This window comes from Phoca vitulina, unplaced genomic scaffold (genome assembly GCF_004348235.1).
Source record: "Phoca vitulina isolate PV1807 unplaced genomic scaffold, GSC_HSeal_1.0 scaffold280, whole genome shotgun sequence".
In the NCBI taxonomy this organism is placed as follows: Eukaryota; Metazoa; Chordata; class Mammalia; order Carnivora; family Phocidae; genus Phoca; species Phoca vitulina.
This window is the reverse complement of record NW_022589967.1, coordinates 5,573-26,395: the sequence shown is the minus strand read 5'-3', so window position 1 is coordinate 26,395 and position 20,823 is coordinate 5,573. Positions and strand designations below refer to the sequence as shown.

The window sequence follows — 20,823 nt, the reverse complement described above, 5'->3', positions numbered from 1 at the left end:
CCCAAGCTGCCGCCACACCTCCTGCTAGAGGGACCTGCACCCCTTGGTGCGCCTCTGCACCAGAACTCTACAGGAAAGAGGCCCACTGGGAAGAGCATCTTTTTAGCTGCTCATACAGTTGGTCCTTAACTAGTCTTGCTGACTGGGCTGGAACTGAACGAGTGTCTAAGTGAGGATGGACAGCTGAACTCACAGCTCTCCAATATGAAGGTGACATCACGGTAGCCAGGCCCTGCTTTCTGGGGGCTAACAGGACCATGGAGTGTTACAGCACAGGTAAAGATTGAAGGAAAATTTGACCTCAGTTTGCCCAAATTATGAAACAAAGAATCTTCAGCTGAGCCCTATTATCACCCAATGGCCCAATGACTACCTCACTGATTGACCTATTGGGCCAAGGACAAGGTGTCCAGCCTTTGTCTGTGAGTGCGGGACACATTCTTTGGAACTTCCTCCCTTTCCTCTTGGCCTTGGAGCCCTTTTACCAAAGAGCAGACACAGGATGGCACACACATACACATACAGATCCATACACACTGAACATGTCAACCTCTATGCCTAGAAACCATTGTGAACCCTGTTCAAGCTGCACCTTGCTAGCACCAAAACAACAGGTTCAACAGGAGGAAAACATTCAACCCCATGGTTTCCTGGTAGACTGATAAACCCAATGCGATTTCATTTCCCATCTGTTTACTTCACTTGTGATTTGGGCATTGGTTGTGAAATACTGGTTCCCAAGCCTCAGATCTGTCAGGGGCCCCTATCTCCTTTCCAGACTCACCCACATGGCTGGGTGAGCTGCACTGGCCATAGCTGTACCTGTAACTGCTTCCCTTGCAGGAATCTGAACTCTGGACACCTGGCTTGGGGCATGTGGGGAAACAGCAGGGATTCAGACAAGTGGCAGGCCAGGTTAGAACCCTTTATGGCACTCTTTTAAAGAGAAGGAAGTGAAGGGGTGCCTGGAGGGCTCAGTCGGTTAAGCGTTAGACTCTTGATTTTTCGGCTCAGGTCATGATCTCAGAGTCATGAGATGGAGCCCCACCCGCTCCACGTCGGGCTCAGCAGGGAGTCTGCTTGGGATTCTTTCCTTCTCCCTCTGCCCCTTCCCCTGTACGCTCACTCTGGCACGTGCGTGCACTCTCTCTCTCTAAAATAAATAAATCAATCTTTAAAAAAGAAAGAACAAAAAGTGAAAAAGAAATACATATACATCGTTTCCTCTTACTATGAGACCTCCAACTCCAGGTAGCAACAAGGAGGGACTAAGGACAAACCTGAGAACTAAGAGGGGAAATTACAGAGTAGCCAGAGCTGGAGACCTAGGAAGCCGGGAGCAGAAAATGGGGCCCTTGGCTTAGGGCGTTCCTTCATCAGTCCTGCTGACAAGATGGGGAAGCAGGACCCCTCTCCCATGTGGGCTCATGACAAGCCCCTCTTCAGATGCAGGCTCTTGGTGGTCTTGGGGGGAGGGGGAGATTCGTCTTCTGCACCAGTTTCTACCATGGCTACTCTTTCTCTGGAAGCTGTAATGTTCTAGTCTACAAGCACATACCATCACATAATACAACCACACTCTCTCGCATGCACCAGAATAAGCCCGTTTCCCAAATGTTCCCTCTCACACCAGTTCCAACCGTAGATCCATTCCCTGGATCTACTCTGCACAATCATTCTCCCCGTCTGCCAATATACACACAGCGCCACTCTCTCCCCAACCTTCCTTTCTCCAGGTACCCTGTCTCCCTTCTCCAGGGGCTGTTCCTGCCTGGCCCCATCTCCACTGGCTAATTCCCCCTGTGGCCCCTGTATTGAACTGTTGTGTTGTCCATTTCCCTGTGACAAGGGCTCTGGTTACAGAGTTATTGATTGGTTTTCATGCAGACAGATGGGCCCTTCCCGAGCTCCCATCGAAATCCCTGGCTCTATGGGCTGATTGTTGCCTCTCAGGGTGTAGGATTGCACTGGAGACCACCCTCCACGCAACCTCCTTTGCCCAGGCTGTGGACAGTAATAAATGGAGGCAGCCTGAACGATAATAAAAGCAATTGAGTAGGTTACCTGTGCAGACACAAGATTTATGCCTCTTCATATTTGATGTGATTGTTTTATTGAGTTCTCAAAATAGTTGGGACACTATTTAGTTAGTTAGGAGGAGTTTCCCTCTCTTTTCTGCTTTGCATTGCCCTCCAAAACCTACCTGGAGTTTTCATTAGGGACAGCCCCTCCTGTCTTTCTCTTCCCCAGAGTTGGCAGCTGAGGTAAGAACTCAGGGCAACCGGCCATTGCTCTCACCTGAAGGCCATTTAGTGGCCTGAACACCCGCTCTGAGCCAGCCGACGAGGGAAACAGTCAGACCCATACGACGGTGGGCCAAGAAGTCTAAAGTAACTAACGGAACAAAAATGGCTTTTCAGGAGGACAGCTCCAGCTCATTTTAAGAAATAAGATCAACAGCTGTACCTATTTCACATGTTAGTCCAATGATTGGTGATCTCCGCAGGAGGAGAGCCCTCTCTGGGGAAGGATAAGTGAGCAAGGCTTCTCAGACAGAAATTGGCATATTTGTTTGCTCTTTGTGACCCCAGGGTGGTAGGCCCTGGGCCACAGAAGGCAAGTTCTCTGTCCTTATTTCTCCTACTCCTCTGAGGACAAAAGTCTTCTTTTTCTTTCTTTTTTTTTAAGATTTTATTTATTTATTTGACACAGAGAGAGCGAGAGCGAGAGAGCAAGCACAAGCAGGGGGAACGGCAGGCAGGGAAGAAGCAGGCTCCCCACTGAGAGCAAGGAGCCCGATGTGGGGCTCGATCCCAGAACCCTGGGATCATGACCTGAGCTGAAGGCAGATGCTTAACCGACTGAGCCACCCAGGTGCCCCAGAAGTCTTCTTCTTAGCCCACCAACTTGCCTTGGCTCTTTGCCATGAGACCAACAGCCCTGACCACCAAATAGCTACAAGGGCATAGAGATGTGGCAGGCAAAGCTACTCTTCTGGCCCAGATTCATGCCAAGCAAGGTCTAAGAGTCTACGAGTCAAATGTGCAATGTTCTAAAACCTGAATTTCAGAGAAAGAGACACAAACTCCAGCCCTGAACATATCTTCAGCATTCCCAGCTTTTTTGGATAGGTCTTCCAATGAACAGCTGGCCCACTACGGTCACCCCACTACCAGACCTCTGATGAGGCCTACGAATGACACAGGATGGAACCCTTGCACAGCACTGGGGCTGTGGCCTTGAAGCCAGTGAACATGCTCACTTGGAGCCAAACAGGCTGAGAGAGAGTGTGGGTAGCAGGTGATCAGTGAGAAATGGACTCTGGAAGAGCCCACTCCAAAGATCTAGGGGCAGGGAAGGCCCTGATCCCAAGAGTGTAGTGCAGGCTGGAAAAGTTAAGAGAGCAATGGCCTTTTTGTCAGCTCATTCCAAGAAAGCACCCTCAGGGGATCCTTGGTAACCCTATACTCTACCTGGAGTTTGTGCCTATTCTTTCAAAGGAGCTGTATTCTCTGCCCAGAGCAATAGCCAAATCAGAAGACTTTGGCATATAATCAGGAAGATCCCTCCTGCCCAGTCAATTGCTCAGCGATATAACTAGGCGACTTTTCCCCCCTTCAGTAGCATGGATCCCCCTCCATCTCTTCCCCCCTCTAGGCCATTTCCCACACCAGGTTTTAGTCTCAAGTAACCTGTTTATAAACATCCGCCCTCTACAGTGGCCGTGTATAAGCTGAGGAGCTGGCAACTCCATGCTTAGTGATCAGTAACCCAATATCGAGATGGAGTCACAGAAATTCCACATGCTAAGCAATCCTGTCAACCCTCTGGATTTTTGACAGTGGTCTCTGGGGGGCAGGAGTGGGTTTGGGAGGCCTCCCTGACCTACTCCACTGACTCAGAGAGGTATTTCTCTGAGGATTTGCCAGTGGAGTATATGGATGGAACATCCAAGCCTTTATCGCGACAGGATCAGAGAAAACCAAAACCAATTTTAAAGCATGAAAAGCAATTTGGTTTATAACCATAACAGCATATTTCAAGTGCGGCGACAACATCTGTTTTGGGAAGGAGAAGATGAAAAAAAACCTCACAATTTGGCTCAGGTGGGTGAGCATGTGTGGACTTCCTTTCTTGCCAACCACCGGCACATGCACACACTCAAAACGGTTATAAAATACCAAAGACAAGTGGGTACCTCACCAACAGGAAGGCCCTAAACTCGAGAACCACCCGTTCCCCGATGCACCACACTTTCTGCACAGAGGAAAATCTCCAGGGTCTTCCTATAGTGAGTGAAAATTTACTAAGTTCCTGATATCACCAACACAGGAAGAAACATCCCGCCTTTATCAGGTTTCAGGGTGAAACAACAAATCTCAGATAAACCTTTCCCCCTTTAGAGCAAAACACCTACAGGGATGAAGTGGAGGACATGGGGGCCTAGATACATCCCTCCAGCCCCAACTCAGCAGCACACTGGGAAGCCCTCAGAATTCTTTCCCAAATTGGGACCATGGTAGGATTCTGTCCCAAAGTGAAATCAACACTACCCTGACTGCTCCTTGTCGACAAAGCAAGCCGGGAAGCCTAACCGCAGACCCAGGGCTGGCTGCCCATGCTGCCGGTGTATTCCCCGTTCCTCTTCTCCCACTCCCTCTCCATCTCCAGCAACACCTGCCCACAGATAGCTATTTCTACACACCCAAAGGAAGCCTCGGTGCCCCTCAGGTGGTGGGGCTCCACGCAGTGCAGATCCTGCAGCTGTCAGCACTACCAAGCTGAGGCCATTCTTTTCCTACTCTCAACCCACCCCTCTACTTTCCCCCAGTGCTGGGGAGTGCACCCCCAGGCTTCTGAGCTTGATCCTGGGGTCACCTGTTCCCTGCTTTCTGTGGCTTTTCAGAATGAGAGCATCCCCAAACTCCTGCATAAGCCAGCTTCTCAAAACATCTCAGCCAGTGAAGGTATATGTTGGGGAGAGGAGGGATGGGGTTCTAGACGGGGTGGTAGGTGAGGGATGCTGCCATCAGAAGTGCCTTGATTGCTCCAATCCTCCACCCATCAAGAAAAGCAAACTGCCTTAACTGTGCATGTCTCGGGTTCCTCCAAAGGCTTGCAAATCCTATCACTGACAACAAGCATTTCTCTTGAATGTCCCCCAATACACCAGCGCCCAGCCCCAGCAACATCGCTCCTCAGCAGGCAGCTCTCCTCCCAAGATCTCCGTTCCAACTCACTCCCGGGACCAGCAGACAGCCAAGAGGCTGAGTCTCCAGATGGCTCCGAAAACAAATGCTTTGTCCCAAGCCCGTTCCTAACCACCAATCCTGCCCCAGCCCCAGAGCTTCCCCAGCCTCCTCTGGCTTTTAAATGCAAAAAGACACATTCCTCTCCCAAACCACCCAGAGTCTTTCTCCAGCTCCTTCGAAGGTGTCTGAATGTCAAACCGCTATGCTTTCAGTACCTAGCGAGCCAGGCCCGGGGAGCTGGAGGGTTTTCGGAGGGTGTATAATTAGCTGATCAGTATTATGTTACCCTGTTCATAACTGAATAACCATTTTAATACATATGGCACACACTGGGATAATTTCTGGGGTCGCCTCGCAGTACGTTACAGCACGAGTGTGGCAGAGGGAATCTTCTTTAGCCAAGGTACATTCTACCAGCTAATTTTACCTGCTGTTTTCAGGATGATTTGGGATAATTCCATATCATTTGCAAAATATTAAAAAAAAAAAACCTTGATATGTGATGCCAGTTTCAGAAAAAGTCACCATCTGAATTATGAGTTGTCCTGACAATGAATCTATGAGGAATACAAAGAATAACAAGGGTAAGAAACCCTCAGCCTTCTTCTCATTTGGGACTCTGTCTTAAAATGGGGGGCAGTGGTTGAAAGGCTGGCCAAGCTGTCTGGAACTTGTACAGGGTCTCTGCTGATGTCACACTGTACAGTTCTGTGATGTTGAAGCCCTCCTGGGTGCTTGCATCCCACTGCTCCTTGTACGTGTTGTACCCAACACAGGCCCATTTGCACACTGGCACGGTATACACACGTGGAACATACATGTGTACTCTCCCAGAGAGCATGCTGGAGTGGCTTGGGGATTGGGAGACTATCCTGTGCAACTACAGGTCTCGATGACTCCAGCCTATGTTGGCCCCAGGTGCCTGAGCCTGTCATCGGTGCAGACTTATCCCTGGCCCTAAGCATCCTAAAGTTGAGCCTTGGGGTCCAGAGCTCTCTCCCTGCCCGCCTGGTGTCCCACTCCTTGTCCAGCTTCTCTACTCCCTGCCAATTGCTGGCTGGTGGCTGGCGTTTGCTCTGCGGGCCTGGATACTCGTGCTTGTAGGCCGGAAATTTGTGCGAGCTGGCTAGCAAGGCCTGGGCTCCTGGGAGGCAAGCTTTGTGGGAGTTGGCAGGGAGGGTGGGGCAGCCAGGACAGGCGGCTGCCCCTGAGGAAGGGAGCATGCCTTTAGAAAGGGAAGTCTGTTTGGAAGCGATGAATAGACACTGGTCATTTTAAAGGCTTCGGCTGTGGGCTGTGATTGTCTCTAGATACCGAGGCACGTAATCTTGGAGTCTTAATTACCACAAACACTTGGATTCATTTCCAGGACGCCGGCGGGAGAAGCCTGGCAGGGAATACCCAGCCCTGAGCTGGAGACAGCTCTGTCTGTCTGTCTCTCTCTGCCTTCCAGGTCTCCTCTCCCTGCCCAAAGGACTTCGGGGACTGGGAGCCTGGAGCAAGGGCAGAGGCTGGGGAAAGAACGAGACTGCAAGCTGGGAGACGCCCTGATGGGCAGGAGCTGGGAGCTGGAGTCCCACCCTGCAGTCCGGGGTGGTTTGCTCACCTGTTGATGGAAGAGACGCTGGGCACCGTGTCATTGTCGCAGATGCCCTCAGCCAGGAGCCGGTCTCGGATCTCCCAGGCGAACATAGTTGGGTTCTGCCGCTTGTATTCAGCAATCTTGTCTACCACTTTGGGCGTCGCCACTTTGGGCTTGGAGCCTCCGATCACTCCGGGCTTGATGCTGCCGGTCTCATAGTACCTGCGCCGGGAAGGCCGGTGGGGTCAGCGAGAACAGGCCGTGGCGGGGGCAGGGAGGCTGCAGGCTCCAGGGCGGCCGCGGCCACGGCGGCAGCACCACTCTCCCACCCGAGGCAGCAGCGTGGAGGGCAAAGACTCAGCATGGCTGAGCCAGCTTCCGGAGGGCGCGCTTGGCTAGGGCGAGGGATGGGCCGCAGGATGCGGGGGAGGACGACAGGGACACTCCCTCCAGGAAGACAGTCATGCCGGGGCTGCGAGCACACCAGCGGGGATAGGTGCCCCTGGGAGTCTGAAAGCCCAGGCTTGCATTTGGAAAGAAGAGGAGGCAGCCGCTTCCAGGCCTCCAGGCCCACCAGGGCTGAGCCACCACCTCCAGCCCTCTCCTACTGAACACAGAGTCCGGGTGAGAACTGTCCCCTCCCCAATGCTGATTTTTTCTTTCCTCTTGGGGACCCATTTATGCTCCCCACCCTGTTCCTCCACCACCCCCCCCCCCCCCAGTCTGCATTAACTCTGCTTGAAGAGGAGTCCCTCCCTTTCTGAAGTCTGGTATCTGGCAGCCTCCTCACGAGAACCCTGAAGCTGCGCAGGAGCTGAATGACCCTGCTCCATCCTCGCTCCTGGGGCCATGGCCACCACCTAAGCGCCCTCTCCAAAAGGAGCGGCTCTCTAGATACCCCAGAGTATCTAGATACCCCCACTGGCATCCTGGACTTTTAGCCAAGTCCTTGGTCTGGAGACCCAGGGCCGCGGGGTAAGGAGGCAAGGCTTCTCCCAGGGGCAGCTCTGAGGCCCTCACCTGCCCAGGATTTTGCTGACACAGCCGTGGCTGACCCGCAGCTGCCGGGATATGTCGCAGGGCCGCACACCCTGGTGGGCCAGCTCCACGATGCGCTGCCTCACCACGTCGGGCAGGGGCCGGCCGTTCACAAACACCCCCCCGAGCTGGTTCACACCCCCGTGCCCTGCTGGGGAGAGACAAGAAAAAAACACAACACCCCACACACAGCAGGGACCGGCCATTAGTCAGGGTCCAAGGCCCAGGCTGTGCAAAGGGAGCAGGCAGGGTGGAGGGGCATGATCTGGGACTTGCGGCAGAACAGTGGTCTGCTGCCAAGCACAACGCGGGGGATTGGGGATTGAAACCCATTGGCCGTAGAGACGCGGAAACGCAGACGCAGGGCAGAGAGCTGGGAAGAACGTGGCTCTAAGACCAGTACCTCTCGAGGGAGAAAGTGAGGGAAGGAATGGAGAAGCAGGGTGAGAAGAAAGAGGGCAGGGGGGAAATTGATGCCGGCAGGAAAGAATGTAGGAGAGGAAAAGAGGAGCCGAGCAGAGAGCAGAAGCAGGGCCAGGCGAGATCCCGCCTGAGCCGCAAGCAAGGGAGAGTCGTTGGTGTGTGCTAGGGCTTGGAGGCAGATGATTTTGGGGGTCTGGGACCAGTTGACCCAGTACAAAAGGGCTCTGAGCACAGAGAGGGACTAAGTGTCTGACTCCCTCCTTTTGCTCCTTACCTCTTGTATCTATTTTAAATCAGAGTTAGAGTGTTCATGCCTCTTTCCCTGTGTTTTTGTTTTTGTTTTATTCTGGGTTTTGATCAGGATTTTTCCTTTCCTTTATGTTTTCTATCTTTAGATATTTGGGGGCATATTTCCCACTCGTCTCCCTAGTGTCTAAAGTTCAAAGAAAGCCAGGTGGAGGAGGGAAGGCTGAAGACGCAGGGGTCCAGAGTCTGCTGCGCTCAGAGCCAGGGAGGCAGCGGAGAGCCGCGCCGCGCTCGGTTCGGCAGCAGCCAGAGAACGCAGGCTGCCGGGACTTGTCTGCCTGCCGCCTTGAGCCAGGCTTGGGACCCACTGCTTCCCCTAGGTAGCATGGTGCAGGTTGCCCAGACGGGCTGAGGGCTCACGGGGCACCCTGTGCTGCCTGCCGGAGCCGGCTCCCATCCCTCTGACCTCTTAGACCTCGGCAGCCTCCCAGGACACCGCGAAGCAAGGGCGTTTGCTCTCCCGGCCAGGAGGAGGGCGCTGGGTCTCCATTCCGACTCCAGCTTGGGGCCCCCAACCTCGGAGCCCAAGTGGTCACCGGATGCCAGGCCTGAGGACGCTGCGCGGCGCCCCATTCTCCCTGGCCTACAGCAGTCTAGAAATCCTGCACCCAGAGCGATCAACCCGCAGCCGCAGTTACTGAGCAATCCAAGCGCAGAGAGTTCTAGCGGCCAGCCTGACCTGGCCGGCAACCTACAGCCTCTGCCCTGCTAGCCTCAGGCGGCTTTCGGAGAAAGCGGGAACATCTGCGCTCTGCTCATTTCTTTCCCGACCCCTTCTGGGGGTACCGAGAGCAAGGGCCGGTAAAACCCCTGGGGAGAGGCTTCAGATCTGGAGGCTGGGGGAGGCTAGAACCTCTTATTTTTGCCTCACATTCCCGCTACTCTCCCTACCTCTAGCCCCACTCCTCACCCCTCCCCTCCCTCCAAACCCCGACCATCAATAATTTAGGCCCCGGGAGAACTCGCGTTACCGGTATGAAAAGGCGGCAGCTGCGGGCAGATTAAAGATGAATAATTCAGCCTCCCCGGGCTCCGGGCCCGGCCCCTCGTCCCCAATCTAAGGAAAGGGGACGGGAAGGGGGCACGACAGGGGTCCAGGGCCGGGAGCCGCCGCTGAGTCGGGCCTGGAATGCACCACTGCCGCCGGCGCGGACTCAGGCTGCTCCGGCTTGCTGGCCAGCCCACCCGCCCGCCCGCCCGCGCCGCCGTCTCTCCCTTCCTCCGACCACCTTCAGCTCGCCTTGCCCCACTTTGGGTTTCAAAGTGACACCCAGTGGGCGGCTGGGACTCGGCAAATCCCCCGCGGAATCGGCCCGAGAGAAGAGCGAGAGCAGAGGCGGCAGGGCAGGGAGGCCGGCGGGCTGGGCGAAGCCGGCGTGTCGACCCGGTTCCACTCGCTCCGAAAAGGAGACAGGATTTCGGGCTCAGCTCGCGGAGACCCGCGGCGGCCCGAGGCCCCTGACTTGGATTACCTGTACTTGGAAATTATTTAGGAAAATATATTTTACCCCAGGAGTATTTTTTTTAACGCTCCCCCTGTAATGCTAATTATATGCTTAAGAGAAAAACAGAGCTCTTCCTCCTCGGCTCTCTTGTCTGGAGCACCGATCCAAGCCAGGTCTAAAAAAGTTTCCCTGTGAAAAGTTACAAATCATCCTTAATTATTAATCTACAGAGGAGGAGAAGTTCTCTATTTAGAATCTATTTGTCTAAAAAAAAAAAAAAAACACCTCTGAATTGTTCTCCAAGCTAAAGACATATGACATGAATTAGATAAATTCAAATTTTATTAAAATAATTCCCTTTCCTATTTTTTCATTTTTTCTCCCCTTCTCTTTCCTCTATAACATCCTTTCTGTTTTCTTTCTTTTATTTTCTTCCCCTTTTAAAAAATTTCTCTTTCCCTTCTCCCCAGCTTTGGCGTTTGCCTTCCTTTTGTTCTTTCCCCCTCGTTTTCCCCCTCTTTGACTACCCACCCGCCAGGTCACTGGCAGGACCATTTTCACCAGGGAGTGGAAGGCCGGCAAGGCGCCTCCAGAACTGCAGGCAGAGCTTGGCTCTGCCCAGGGGCTGCCTGGCAGGCTCCTCTACTCCATCTCTTCCTGACTTCGATTTCTCCTTGGAACCCCTCTTTGTTTTTAGAGCATCTCCCAGGGAGAGGTGGAGAAAGATGACCGCCACATCCTGCCAATCTCCGACTCCCAACTGAAGGAGAAGAGAAGGGGAAGGAGAAGAAGAGGGGAAGGAAGTAGGAAAGAAAAGAAGAGGGAGTATTACAAACCAGCTCACACCAAGCCCTGGCTGGGCTGCCAGGGCCTGGAGATGCTGGGAGCTGAGGGTCAGATGGGGGCACCCTACCCCTACACTCTTCTGCCTGATTGCCCTGACACGGAAGCTGCCCATGCTAGGAGTCTCCACCTGGACAAGCACACTCTAAGTTTGAGAAAGGTAGAGATGAATGGAGGGTGGGGGAGGCAGAGAGAGAGAGAGAGAGAGAGGGAGAAAGCGAGGGTAGAGGGAGAGAGGGAGAGGGAGAGAACAGAGAAAACAACACAACTCAAACCCCTCAAAACTGCCTGCCAATTTAGTCTCCCAGCCCAGGGCAAGTGGGTGACCAGGGCATAGGATGGCTGGAGCCAGGGCCAGGGGCTGTGGATCAACGACCTAAGAAGGAGCAGGTGGAAGAAAGGAAGACAGGTGATGGGCACGAGGGAAGGTAGGAAGGCAGGTAGAGGGAGAAGTATTGATGACCTAAGGCAGAAGAGAGAAACTGGAGGCTTTAGAAACACTGGAAAATGAGGGGCAGAGGAAGAACGAAAGGGGGGGCCTGGAGAAGCCAGCGCAGTCTCCAAGATGGGACCTGAGTGCAGGGGGCCAGGGCCGCACCAGGACTGGACGGGAGAGGGTTAGGACGGGGAGCCCCGAGCTGGGACAGGAGCCGGGCGCCGGTACTCACGGTGCATCGCGGAGAAGGGGTCTGCTTTGCAGTGCATATCCATGGGGAGGCAGAGGAGCGGGAGCAGCGCGGCCGCCGCCGCCGTGTCGCCTCTCAAACTCAACTTCAGGACTTGAGGAGAAAAGGGAGGGACGTTGGGGGGGGGGGGGGGGGAACGGGCGCCCGGCTGCGGCGGGGCGGGCGGGGGACGCCGCGCTGTGCTCCCCGCGGGGACGCTTCCCAGGCGGATCGGAGCTCGCACCCGCAGCGACCGCAACTTCCCACCGTCGGGGCGCGGGGCTGGGCGGTCAGCAGAGCGGCCCCAGGGCGGCGGGCCGGGCCGGGGGGATCTGGGGGCGCATGGCGCGCGCGGCAGCTGAGGCCAGGGCTGAGGCTGGGCGGGGGAGGCGGCTCGCTCAGCTCCCCTGGAACCCGGTCATCCGAGAGGCGGCGGTCGGAGAGGGCGAGGAGCGGGGGCGGCCCGAGGGCGCCGGGCGGGGAGCCGGGCCGCTCCAAGTGCCGGTGAGTTGGCGAAGTTGGCAGAGAAGTAGCAATCCTCGGGATGTCCGAGCGGGCGCCTCCGGGAGGGGAGAGCGCGAGCCGGGCCCCCGCCTCCGGAAAAGGCAGGCGCTCGCCGCCGCGGCCGAAGGGCCGGGAGGGAGGGAGCGAGCCGAGCAGCGCCGGCAGCACTGGGCTGGCCCCAGGTGGGTTGCGGCTGCGAGAAGACTCGGCCGGAGACTGGAGCCTCGGCTCCCGGTGTGTGTCTCTCTAAAAGCTGCAAAACCCCCTCCAGACCCCCTCCTCCTCCCCGCGCTGGGAGATGGATGACTTGTCAGACAAAGGCAATAGATTCCACCACTCTGTGATTCGCCAGCGCCGGAGCCCCGAGCTTCGGCGAGGAGGGCCCCGCGCCTGTCACTCCGGTGCCGGCGAGGGGAGGGGAGGGGGAAACGGGAGGGAGGGAGGGAGGGAGGGAGCAGTGGGCGAAGGAAGAGGGAGGGAGGGGAGCGGGCCAGGGGGAGGGGAAAGGGGAGCCCGGGATTAAAACTACACTGAGAAACGAAACTCGCCGATAAGATAAACGTTAGATAAGGATAAAGAGCGGCCAGTCTAATGAATATTCAGGCAACGACAGAGTGCCCCGGAGCGCGCCGCTCTCGGAAGCCAGGCTCGCAGTCCCAACTCACCCAGCCCTGCCATCCACTGGCCAGTGCCCGCGTGGGCCACGCGGCCCGGACCCCGGTCCGCATCCCTAGCCCTAACCCCCTCCTCTCAGCTCTGAGTTCCCTTCCGTTCCTTCCTGATTCTTCCTTCCTCTCTCTGGTCCTTCCCTTTCGCCTTTCCCTCCTGAGGTACCTCCCCACCCACGCACCCCCAATTCTCATTCCGGGGCAAAGTGCCCGGCAGTTTGTCCTCTCTCATCCCACGCGCGGCTGCGCGCAGGGCTTCCCTCTTCCCCTTGGCCATCAGAGTCTGGGCAGCCCAGAACGCTCGGTTTAGGATGGAGCTGGAGACCTCCAGCGAGGACCCACCTGCCTCAGTGGGACCCAACGGACGGTGGGAGAGCCCGGGGACTTGGCTTCTGGACCCTCGGGTGGCCTGGGAGAAGGGCTTGGGGAGGAGAGACAGTGCGGAGCGACTGGGCGCTGGCGGCAGAGGACGCGGGAGACGAGCTTTGCTCTCCCCGGCTGGGGAGAAGAGGCTGCGAACGAGGCTGAGCGCCGCCCGCTGCCAGCCTGACGGATCCCGAGCTAGCGCAGGAGGCGCAGCGCGCTCGGCCCGGCCCCGCTCCTGCCAGAGCCGCTGGCCCAGCCTCCGCAGCCCTCGTCCGCACTCGCTCGGGTCCGCTCGTACGCACCAGGCAGGAGAAGCCCTTTGTCTCCTAACTGGTTAAGTACAGAATATCCGGGAGATCTTTATGAAATATTTTCCCTCGTCTCATAAATCATCTTGGCACTTCAGCTGATGTTTTAACTCTCTCTCCCTCCTTCGCTCCCTCCCCCCGCTTCCCTGGGTCTGCGAAAGGGCGGCTCAGGGAAGCCCGCGCTCCGCTCTTGCTGCTCGGTCTCGAGGCGCCTCTGGCCCCTGACTGCAGACCCTGGCGCCCGTGAAAGAGCCGCAGACTCGCGCCGCTGTCCCGCTGGCCAGTGCCCAGGGAGCAGCTAGGATGGGGGACGCACCCGCCCCACTCAGCCAGGAGACTCCTACTGGGCCTCCTGCACCCGGGTGTTCAGAGTGCCCTTAATCCTCCGACGGGGATCCAGCCAGGCTCAGTCCCCAAAGGACTCTGAACCACCCACTCCTTAGGGGGCTGAGTCGGCTGGACATTTGACCCCCTTCCTGGATCCTCCTGAGCCTGATCCGCTTAATCCACCTGCGGAGTAACTTCTGGGAGGGAAAACAAAAAACAAAAAACAAAAAACAAAAAACAAAAAAAACACCTCCCTCCAGGCTCCTCCCTCCCAGCCCTCACTCCCTCTTCCTTGGGCGGCCAGGCTGGTTCCCTTGGGCTGGAGGGTGAAGGCGCAGGGTCCAGCCCCGAAGGTCAGTCTCTTCCTCTAGAGACCTGCAGATGGCGCTCCCGGGTTTGCTTTGGTCTCGCAACACCATGTACCCGCACTAACCTCGTGTGGGGAGAGAAAAAAAGGAAAATACAGTTCGGGCAGCCTAAAGGGAAAGGCTCCCAGGCCTGGGAGAAAGGGGCTCTCAGGTGGTATTACCTGGTGCAGCTCTGGGCTTCTTTCAGGAAGGTGATTAACCAAGATTGCGGTGGAAGGAGAGGTACAGAGGAAGGATCCTTACTGAGAGGAGCTCAGAACTAAAGAAGCCCTTTGCCCCAGGTCTCCCTATGTTGGTCCAGAAAGTTAATAAGTCTTGGGGAGTCTGAACTATTGGAGGAATAAGACTGTGGACAGAATCCCCCTCCACACATAGACTCACTGATTTTTCTAGAACCAGCAGACATATCTCTGTGTTGCACATACTATGAAGAAGTGTGGGTGCAGACAACAGGCATTTTCATGTGTTGGGCAAGAGGGATTTCACATTTTGTGAAAGGGGACTTAGGGCGACTTAATGCGCCAAGTGTGCTGCAAGTTATACTCACACACCTATCTTTCCCATGTACCCCCTGAGGAGTAAAGACCCTTCCAGGATAGTCCAATTCCCAGGTAGCCTCTGAGATTCCAGAATCACTCCCACCCCAGCCACCCCCAGTTCTGGGACCCTTTCCCCAGCACTGCACTAGCTGGACACTCACCCTCCCACCAACCCAGCCCCTGGCAGCTTCCTCCTCAGCTCCAGCCCATTCCTGGGTCTAGAAAGTTAAAGAGCAATGATCCCTGATGATTAGAAACGCTTTTAGCCAAGGCTCTGCCTTCTCCTATGGCTCCAGGGCTGGCCTACAGATTTCTCTCCAGGCACTGGCTTCTCCAGCTCTGATGCTCCCTTTCCTGTTCTTCCCTTTCTTCTTCTATAGAGTCTAGTAGAGGAGAAAAAAGCAAGAAAAGGGAAAAGGGAAGAAGAAAGTAGAGGAAAGAGGAAAAGAAAGAGAAAGAAAGAAAACAACCCAACCCCAAACACAACCCGGGCTCCGACCTGTCAGGGTTGGTTGCTTTTCCCGTCTGCCTCTAAATGAACCTTTTCTCTCTGGTGTTTTCAAAGCGGCCCTTCCACCCCCCAACCTAGGGGCATTTACACTTCAAACAAGGCGCCCGCCTCCCTGCGGAAATTTAAAGGCAAATAAACTTTTGGGGAGTTGCTCTGATACCCATCTCGGGATTTGCTTCATTAGCCGCCTCTGTGCATCTGATCTGCCCAATAAATCTTCCTTGTAGATCTCCCTTCCTTCGCCTTCTCCGCTCAGCCAGGCTCTCCGGCTGCCCCAGCCCTTGCCTCCTTTCTGGCTGCTGAGCTGCAGCTGGCCTAACTCTCGTGCTGTCCAGGGCCTGCTCTGCAGGGCGTAGGTGTGGGAGAAGCAGGGCCCCCGTTGACTTCCTCCTCTGTACCCCAACTGTACACATGCACAGGCATCCCAAGCCAAGCCAAGCACGACTAGCGTGCAGAGCTACCAAATGCGTTTCTGGGTAGATTGTGCATGAAGTCAAGTGCTCATCTAGACCCTGTCCGCTGCCCCCATTTGCACCAGCTCTCTTCTCCACCCTTCTGCTCCTTTTCCGGTTTCCCATTCCCTGGCCCAGCGCTTTCTGTCCAGGTGAGGAAAGGCAGAGGTGTAGCTGCCTCTCCGCTGAAGGCAGGGCCCTGACCCAGAGCCCAGACCCCAGGTCCTCGAGCAGTTTGGGAAGGCGGCTGGGCCACGTGGGGGGAGGGTTGGGGGCCGCGAGGAGCTTCCCCGCCCTGCCCCTCTCCCCTGGCCTGGGCTTGTCTTCCTCCTTCCACTCCTTCCACCTCCCGGGGAGCGGCGAAGGGAGCCAGGGCCCGGCCTCTGAGGGAGGGGATTAGAAATTCCGAAATTAAATGTATCTCCCTAGGAAATGCTCCCCACAGCGCGGACCAAATTAAACGCATTAAAGTTCGGGGGGGGGGGGAAGCTGTTTAGAACCAAGGGGGGAAAAACTACTCCGAAGGGAAGAGAAGCAGAAACGGAGGAGGGAAGAGAGGAAGGTAGAGCAGAGTAGCAGCTTCGCAGCCGAGCTCCTTTTCTGAATCAGTCCCAGTTTTGGAAGTCACCACCACTACCACCAGAAAAAAGAAAAAAGCGGAGAGAAAAAAAGTTCGCTGACAATCCAAGTGCGCGACGGCCGCGGCCCACTCGCCCTCTGGGTCCTGGCGCACCCCGGGGCGCCAACTCTCCGCGACCAGATCCCGGACAGCCGGCGCACGCACCCGACCCCCTCTCCAGCTCGGCCTGACCGGCTCCCGCCCAGCCCTCTCCCCTCCTCCTCCCCATTCTCTCCCCGCCCCTCCCCCTTCCTAGCCCTCTGGTCACGTTGGAGGATGGCTTTTTTTTTTTTTTTTTTTTTTTTGGAAGAGCTTCTGGTACAATATGGAGCACCATGGGCTGCAATTTCACACTCCACGGCACATTCCCCCTAAAGCTACTTTCTTTTTTTTTTTTTTCATCTAAGACCCCCTAATTTCTGCTTCCTCGCTCCCTCCCTTGCTCCCTCCCTCCCTCCTGCTCTCTCTCTTCTTTTCCCGCTTTTGTTCCCAATATTTGGGCTCCCTGCGTGAAGCCCGGGTTGGGGGGGGGGCGCCTCCCGGCTGGCCCCGCCCGCTCGGTCTGTTGGTCCTGTGGAGGCCGGGCGCACGTGCTGCGCCTTTATCCTCGCCGGCCCCTCCCCCTTTAACCCGGCTGCTCCTCGCAAGAGGTCCCAGCGACCTGCCCGGCCCTTCGCAGCCCCTTTGAGGGAAAACGACAATGCAAGCCACTTGGCCACTAAAGCGGCCTCTTAGCGGCACGGGCCTGCCAGGTGGCGGCCGCCGGTGGGCCACCCGACTGGGGAGCTGAAAAAATTGTCAAACCAGGAGAAACTGGGCCAGTAGGTCTACAGGGTAGGAGTGGAGGGCCCTGTGTAACAGAAAACAAAGTGGAGGGGGGGGGGGGAGGCAAGAGGCCCACAGAGGCCGTGGTACTCCCAGCTCAGACCTGCATACAGCCTGTCCCACACCCCCCAGACACTCATGGACCTCTGCACAGCTAAAGGGGCCACTCACCCCACAACCCATGAGAAGGAGCAACAGCCACCACATGCACGGTCCCGTTCCCTCTTTGAGCCTCAGTATCCTCACCTGTAAAATAGGGATGATTACCTGTCTTGCCTACTCCGTGGACCAAAGCACTTTGAAAACCAAACATTTCTGTGGTAGATTAAGGAATAAGTGCCCAGCTTTCTGAACCCTTACCCTTCCACAAAGAGGAAAGGAGGGATCTGGGCTGGTTAGGCAGGGCAAGGGGTGGTGCTTTCCATCCAACTTCTATCCTATAAAAGAAACAAGAGGATTCCTTGCTGCCTCCCCTCCTGTGTTCCTTTGACTACACCACACCCTGTCCATGTTTGCCACTCTGCTCTCATCTATCTTTCCTGCCACTCCATTCTCACTTCTTCCAGTACCCTTGCCCCGCTGCGTCAGGCAGATGCTAGAGGATCCGTTAAAGTCCTACCGCCCACCCACCCCCCAACAGCCAGGTTAATTGTAGCCTCAGGCGGGGTCCCCTGCGGGCCAGCCGGCCAAAACCGTTGGGAGGAGGCTGGCCCATTCACGGAGACCTGGGAAAGGAAATCCCGTCCAGTCCAGTTCCAAACAAAGAAAGTTGGTCCTCCCAGGACCTTCGGTCAACCTGCCAAAGCCAGAGCAGAGATGAGACGGTGGGGAGAGGCCTGCTGAAGGGGAGACGTGGAAGGCGGGGAGAGAGGAGAGGAAGAAAAGGGACATGAAAGGGGTGCCGAGGGAACGTAGAAGACACCTGTCTCTGGAAGGCCCGAAGAGGCTGGTTTGGGCAAAGCCGAGGTCCCCAGCCGGCCAACGACCTCTTCCCTTCCTCCCCAAGCCCGGGTGAGAGAGTGCGAGTGGGGCTGTGCCGGTGGCCACGTAATGATTAACCCCCTTCTCAGCCAGACGTCGAGCCCGCAGCCTGACCTGACTGGGGTGGAGGGAGACAGTGCCGACGGGCCCCGGACCGCCCCGGCGCTCCCCGCCACCGCCACCGCGACGCAGGGGGCTGCGGAGAAAGGGGGCAGGCGGCAGCTAGCAGGGGGCAGCCGAAAGGGCTCGGAGTGCAGGGCAGAGGGGGAGCGCAACTGCAGATGCTGGGCCGGCCAGCGGGGAGCGAAAGAGCCACAGCCGACGTACAAGGAAAGGAAGGGGCCAAACGCGGGCGAGGGCGCGCGGCTCGGCAGCGCCGAGGAATAGTTGGAGAGGGGCGGGAACACCCCGGCGGGCTGAGTTTTGCCGGAGTTGCGAGCAGGCACCAAATCTCTGTCGGATCCATCCGCGGCGCGCCCGCCCTCCCTTCCTCCTCTCGCAGCAGCTGTGTGGATGTGAGGAGCAGGCGGAGAACGCGCCAGAGCCGGGAGCGGGTAAGGCGGGGGGGGGGACCCGCCAGCGGAACAGGGAAGCGAAGGGCAGGGCCGCCAAGGCGGGGACAGGCTGCTTGGCGCCGCGAAGTGGCTGGAGACAAAGGACCGGAGCGGAGGGGAGAAGGGAAAACCGAAGCGAGTGGGGCTGGTTGAGACAGGGAGAGAACCAAAGCACAGGGGGCCTTCTGGGGACCGGCTGAGGTTTGTCTTACTCCTGCCACCTCCTCCCACCCCAGCCCAAAGCTGGGACGTCTGAGGGCTCACTCCTGCTTGGGTGCCTGGCCCGTGGGCCTGTGGCCTGGGGTCGGGGCGAGTGGTGTTGCTGTGGCTTTGGGGGCCGTGAGAGAGAGAGAGAGGGAGAGAGAGAGAGAGAGAGAGAGAGAGTGTGTGTGTGTGTGTGCGCGCGCGCGCGCACGCGCTAAGGTTTAAGCAGGCGGGGGTGGGGGTGGGGAGGAGGGAGGGTCTCGGCTGTAGGGTTAGACCCCAGCCCCAGGAGGCTGCAAGCCTCCGCCCTCCACCCTCCTGGTCCAGAGCCGTCCACTCCCCGAACTTGAAACAAAAGGGCTGCACCGAATCCCTGAGGAGCCAGGACAAGGGCTCTTTCTGGAAAAAGTGCTTTGGTTTGAAACTCTAAAGGTCACTGCATCCAGGATTATTTCTTAACTTTCTGTAACTGTTCCTAGAAAAAAAAAAAAAGACGCAAAGTGAATCTTGGACAGAAAAAAGCCCTGGTCCCAGCAGTTTGCTCCGCCATGTCTGGACCGGCGGTGAGGTCTAGACCCGCGGCTAACGAACATATTGAAGAAACTGACTAATGGAGGGAGGAAGCCTCTTTCCGTTTCTAAATCAATTAAGGAGAATTTCTGATGGGTCTCCTTGGGGGCTGAACATCTCTTGGTGAGGGGATCGCCTGAGTGTGTTGTGAGGGTGCGTGGAAGGTGTGTGTGTGTGTGAGGGGGTGGAGAAGGGTGTCTGGGCAAACAGCTGTGTCCCAGGCGGGGCTGAGACTGGAGCTCAGGACCCATATCCAGCACCTCCCCCTCCTCCCTCTGCCCTCCGCCGAGGCTGCTCGGAGGCCAAGGCCTTCTCAGCCTCTTCCTGCGGGGCCACCAATCAATCCTGCAGGTCAACACAGCAATTAATAACGGGGTGAGGAGGCCCGGCAAAAGAGGGCGGGGAGGCGTCGGGCTGTGTCTCTCCCAGGCTCTGAGGGCCCGGCGGCAGGACCAGGGAGTGGGAGGGGTCTCCGAGGGCAGAAAGAAACTCAGTGTGGGAACTCAGTGTGGGCCAGGGAGTGGGCCCAGAGCCCCAGGAGAGACAGGCAGGGGACCAGCGACAGGGAGCCGGAGAACCAACTAGGACAGGCCAGCGGACATCAAATAAACGTCTTATTTTTATGATTCTAGGGGTATAGGCTACGATGGCCAAAGACCACAATTGATCTAGTTGCAGATTCTCTCTCCTTCCCCCATACCTGGCCTTTTCCTGGTGGTTTTCGCTGCTCCCGATCTGGCTCAGCGAGACTAAATAAAACCCGCATCCTTCGCAAACCCGGCTGCGGCGGTCGCGCCAGGGCGTCAGCCAGGCACGCTCGCTCGCGCGCGCGTGTCATTGTCATTTTGAACTAGCCGGATGAAGCCAAAGGGGCGCGGGGACCGTCTGGGGGCCGCAGAGCCCCCGGGGAGCTGTGCCCCGGCCAGACGTGCCTAAAGTAGAAATTAGGGCAGAGGAGCAGGAGAGGGCGGTGAAAAGAGAAAGAAAGAGAGAAAGCGGCTCGGAGGGCAGAAGACTCCGGGGCTCCGTGGGGCCGCCTCGAAGGGAACGGTGGCTTCCTTCTCTCAAACACAGCCCTGCCTCCTGCCCAGCTCCGCAGCTCCTCCCCACTCTTCCCCAAGCCGCGGCTGGCGGGAGTGCAGTCCCCGCACCGGCCAAAGCGGGAAAAGGAGGGAAGGGAAAGGGAGCACGGTGCACAGCTGGTCTGCCCGGCCCCTCTGCCACCCGCGCCGGGAGAGCGGCTACCAGGCCTGGTGCAGGTAGGCGCAGGCGACCCTGGGTAAGAGCCCTGGTCCGTTCTGGAGTATCCCGCGCTCAGAAACGTGGGGTGAGGGCCCTAACAGAGCTCAGGGATGCCTCCCCATCCCGCTCTGCCTTCTCTTTTCCGAGGCGCTGGGGAGGGTGCCTGGCTGCCTCTGCTGGGAGACCTGCCAGGACTGGGAACCAGGTCCGCGCACCTCAGGCCTGCAAGGC

General features: G+C 57.0%; 1 protein-coding gene across 1 annotated transcript; it reads right to left on the bottom strand.

The window, feature by feature from the left end:
* Positions 1 to 6,854: 6,854 nt before the first annotated feature.
* Positions 6,855 to 11,615, bottom strand: LOC116629106 (paired box protein Pax-2). Its single transcript, XM_032399406.1, has 3 exons — positions 11,558 to 11,615; positions 7,855 to 8,023; positions 6,855 to 7,056 (listed from the first exon to the last, which is right to left on the bottom strand). Exons 1-3 carry the CDS (start codon positions 11,598 to 11,600, stop codon positions 6,855 to 6,857), a joined length of 414 nt encoding a protein of 137 aa, XP_032255297.1. The 5' UTR covers positions 11,601 to 11,615.
* Positions 11,616 to 20,823: the final 9,208 nt, after the last annotated feature.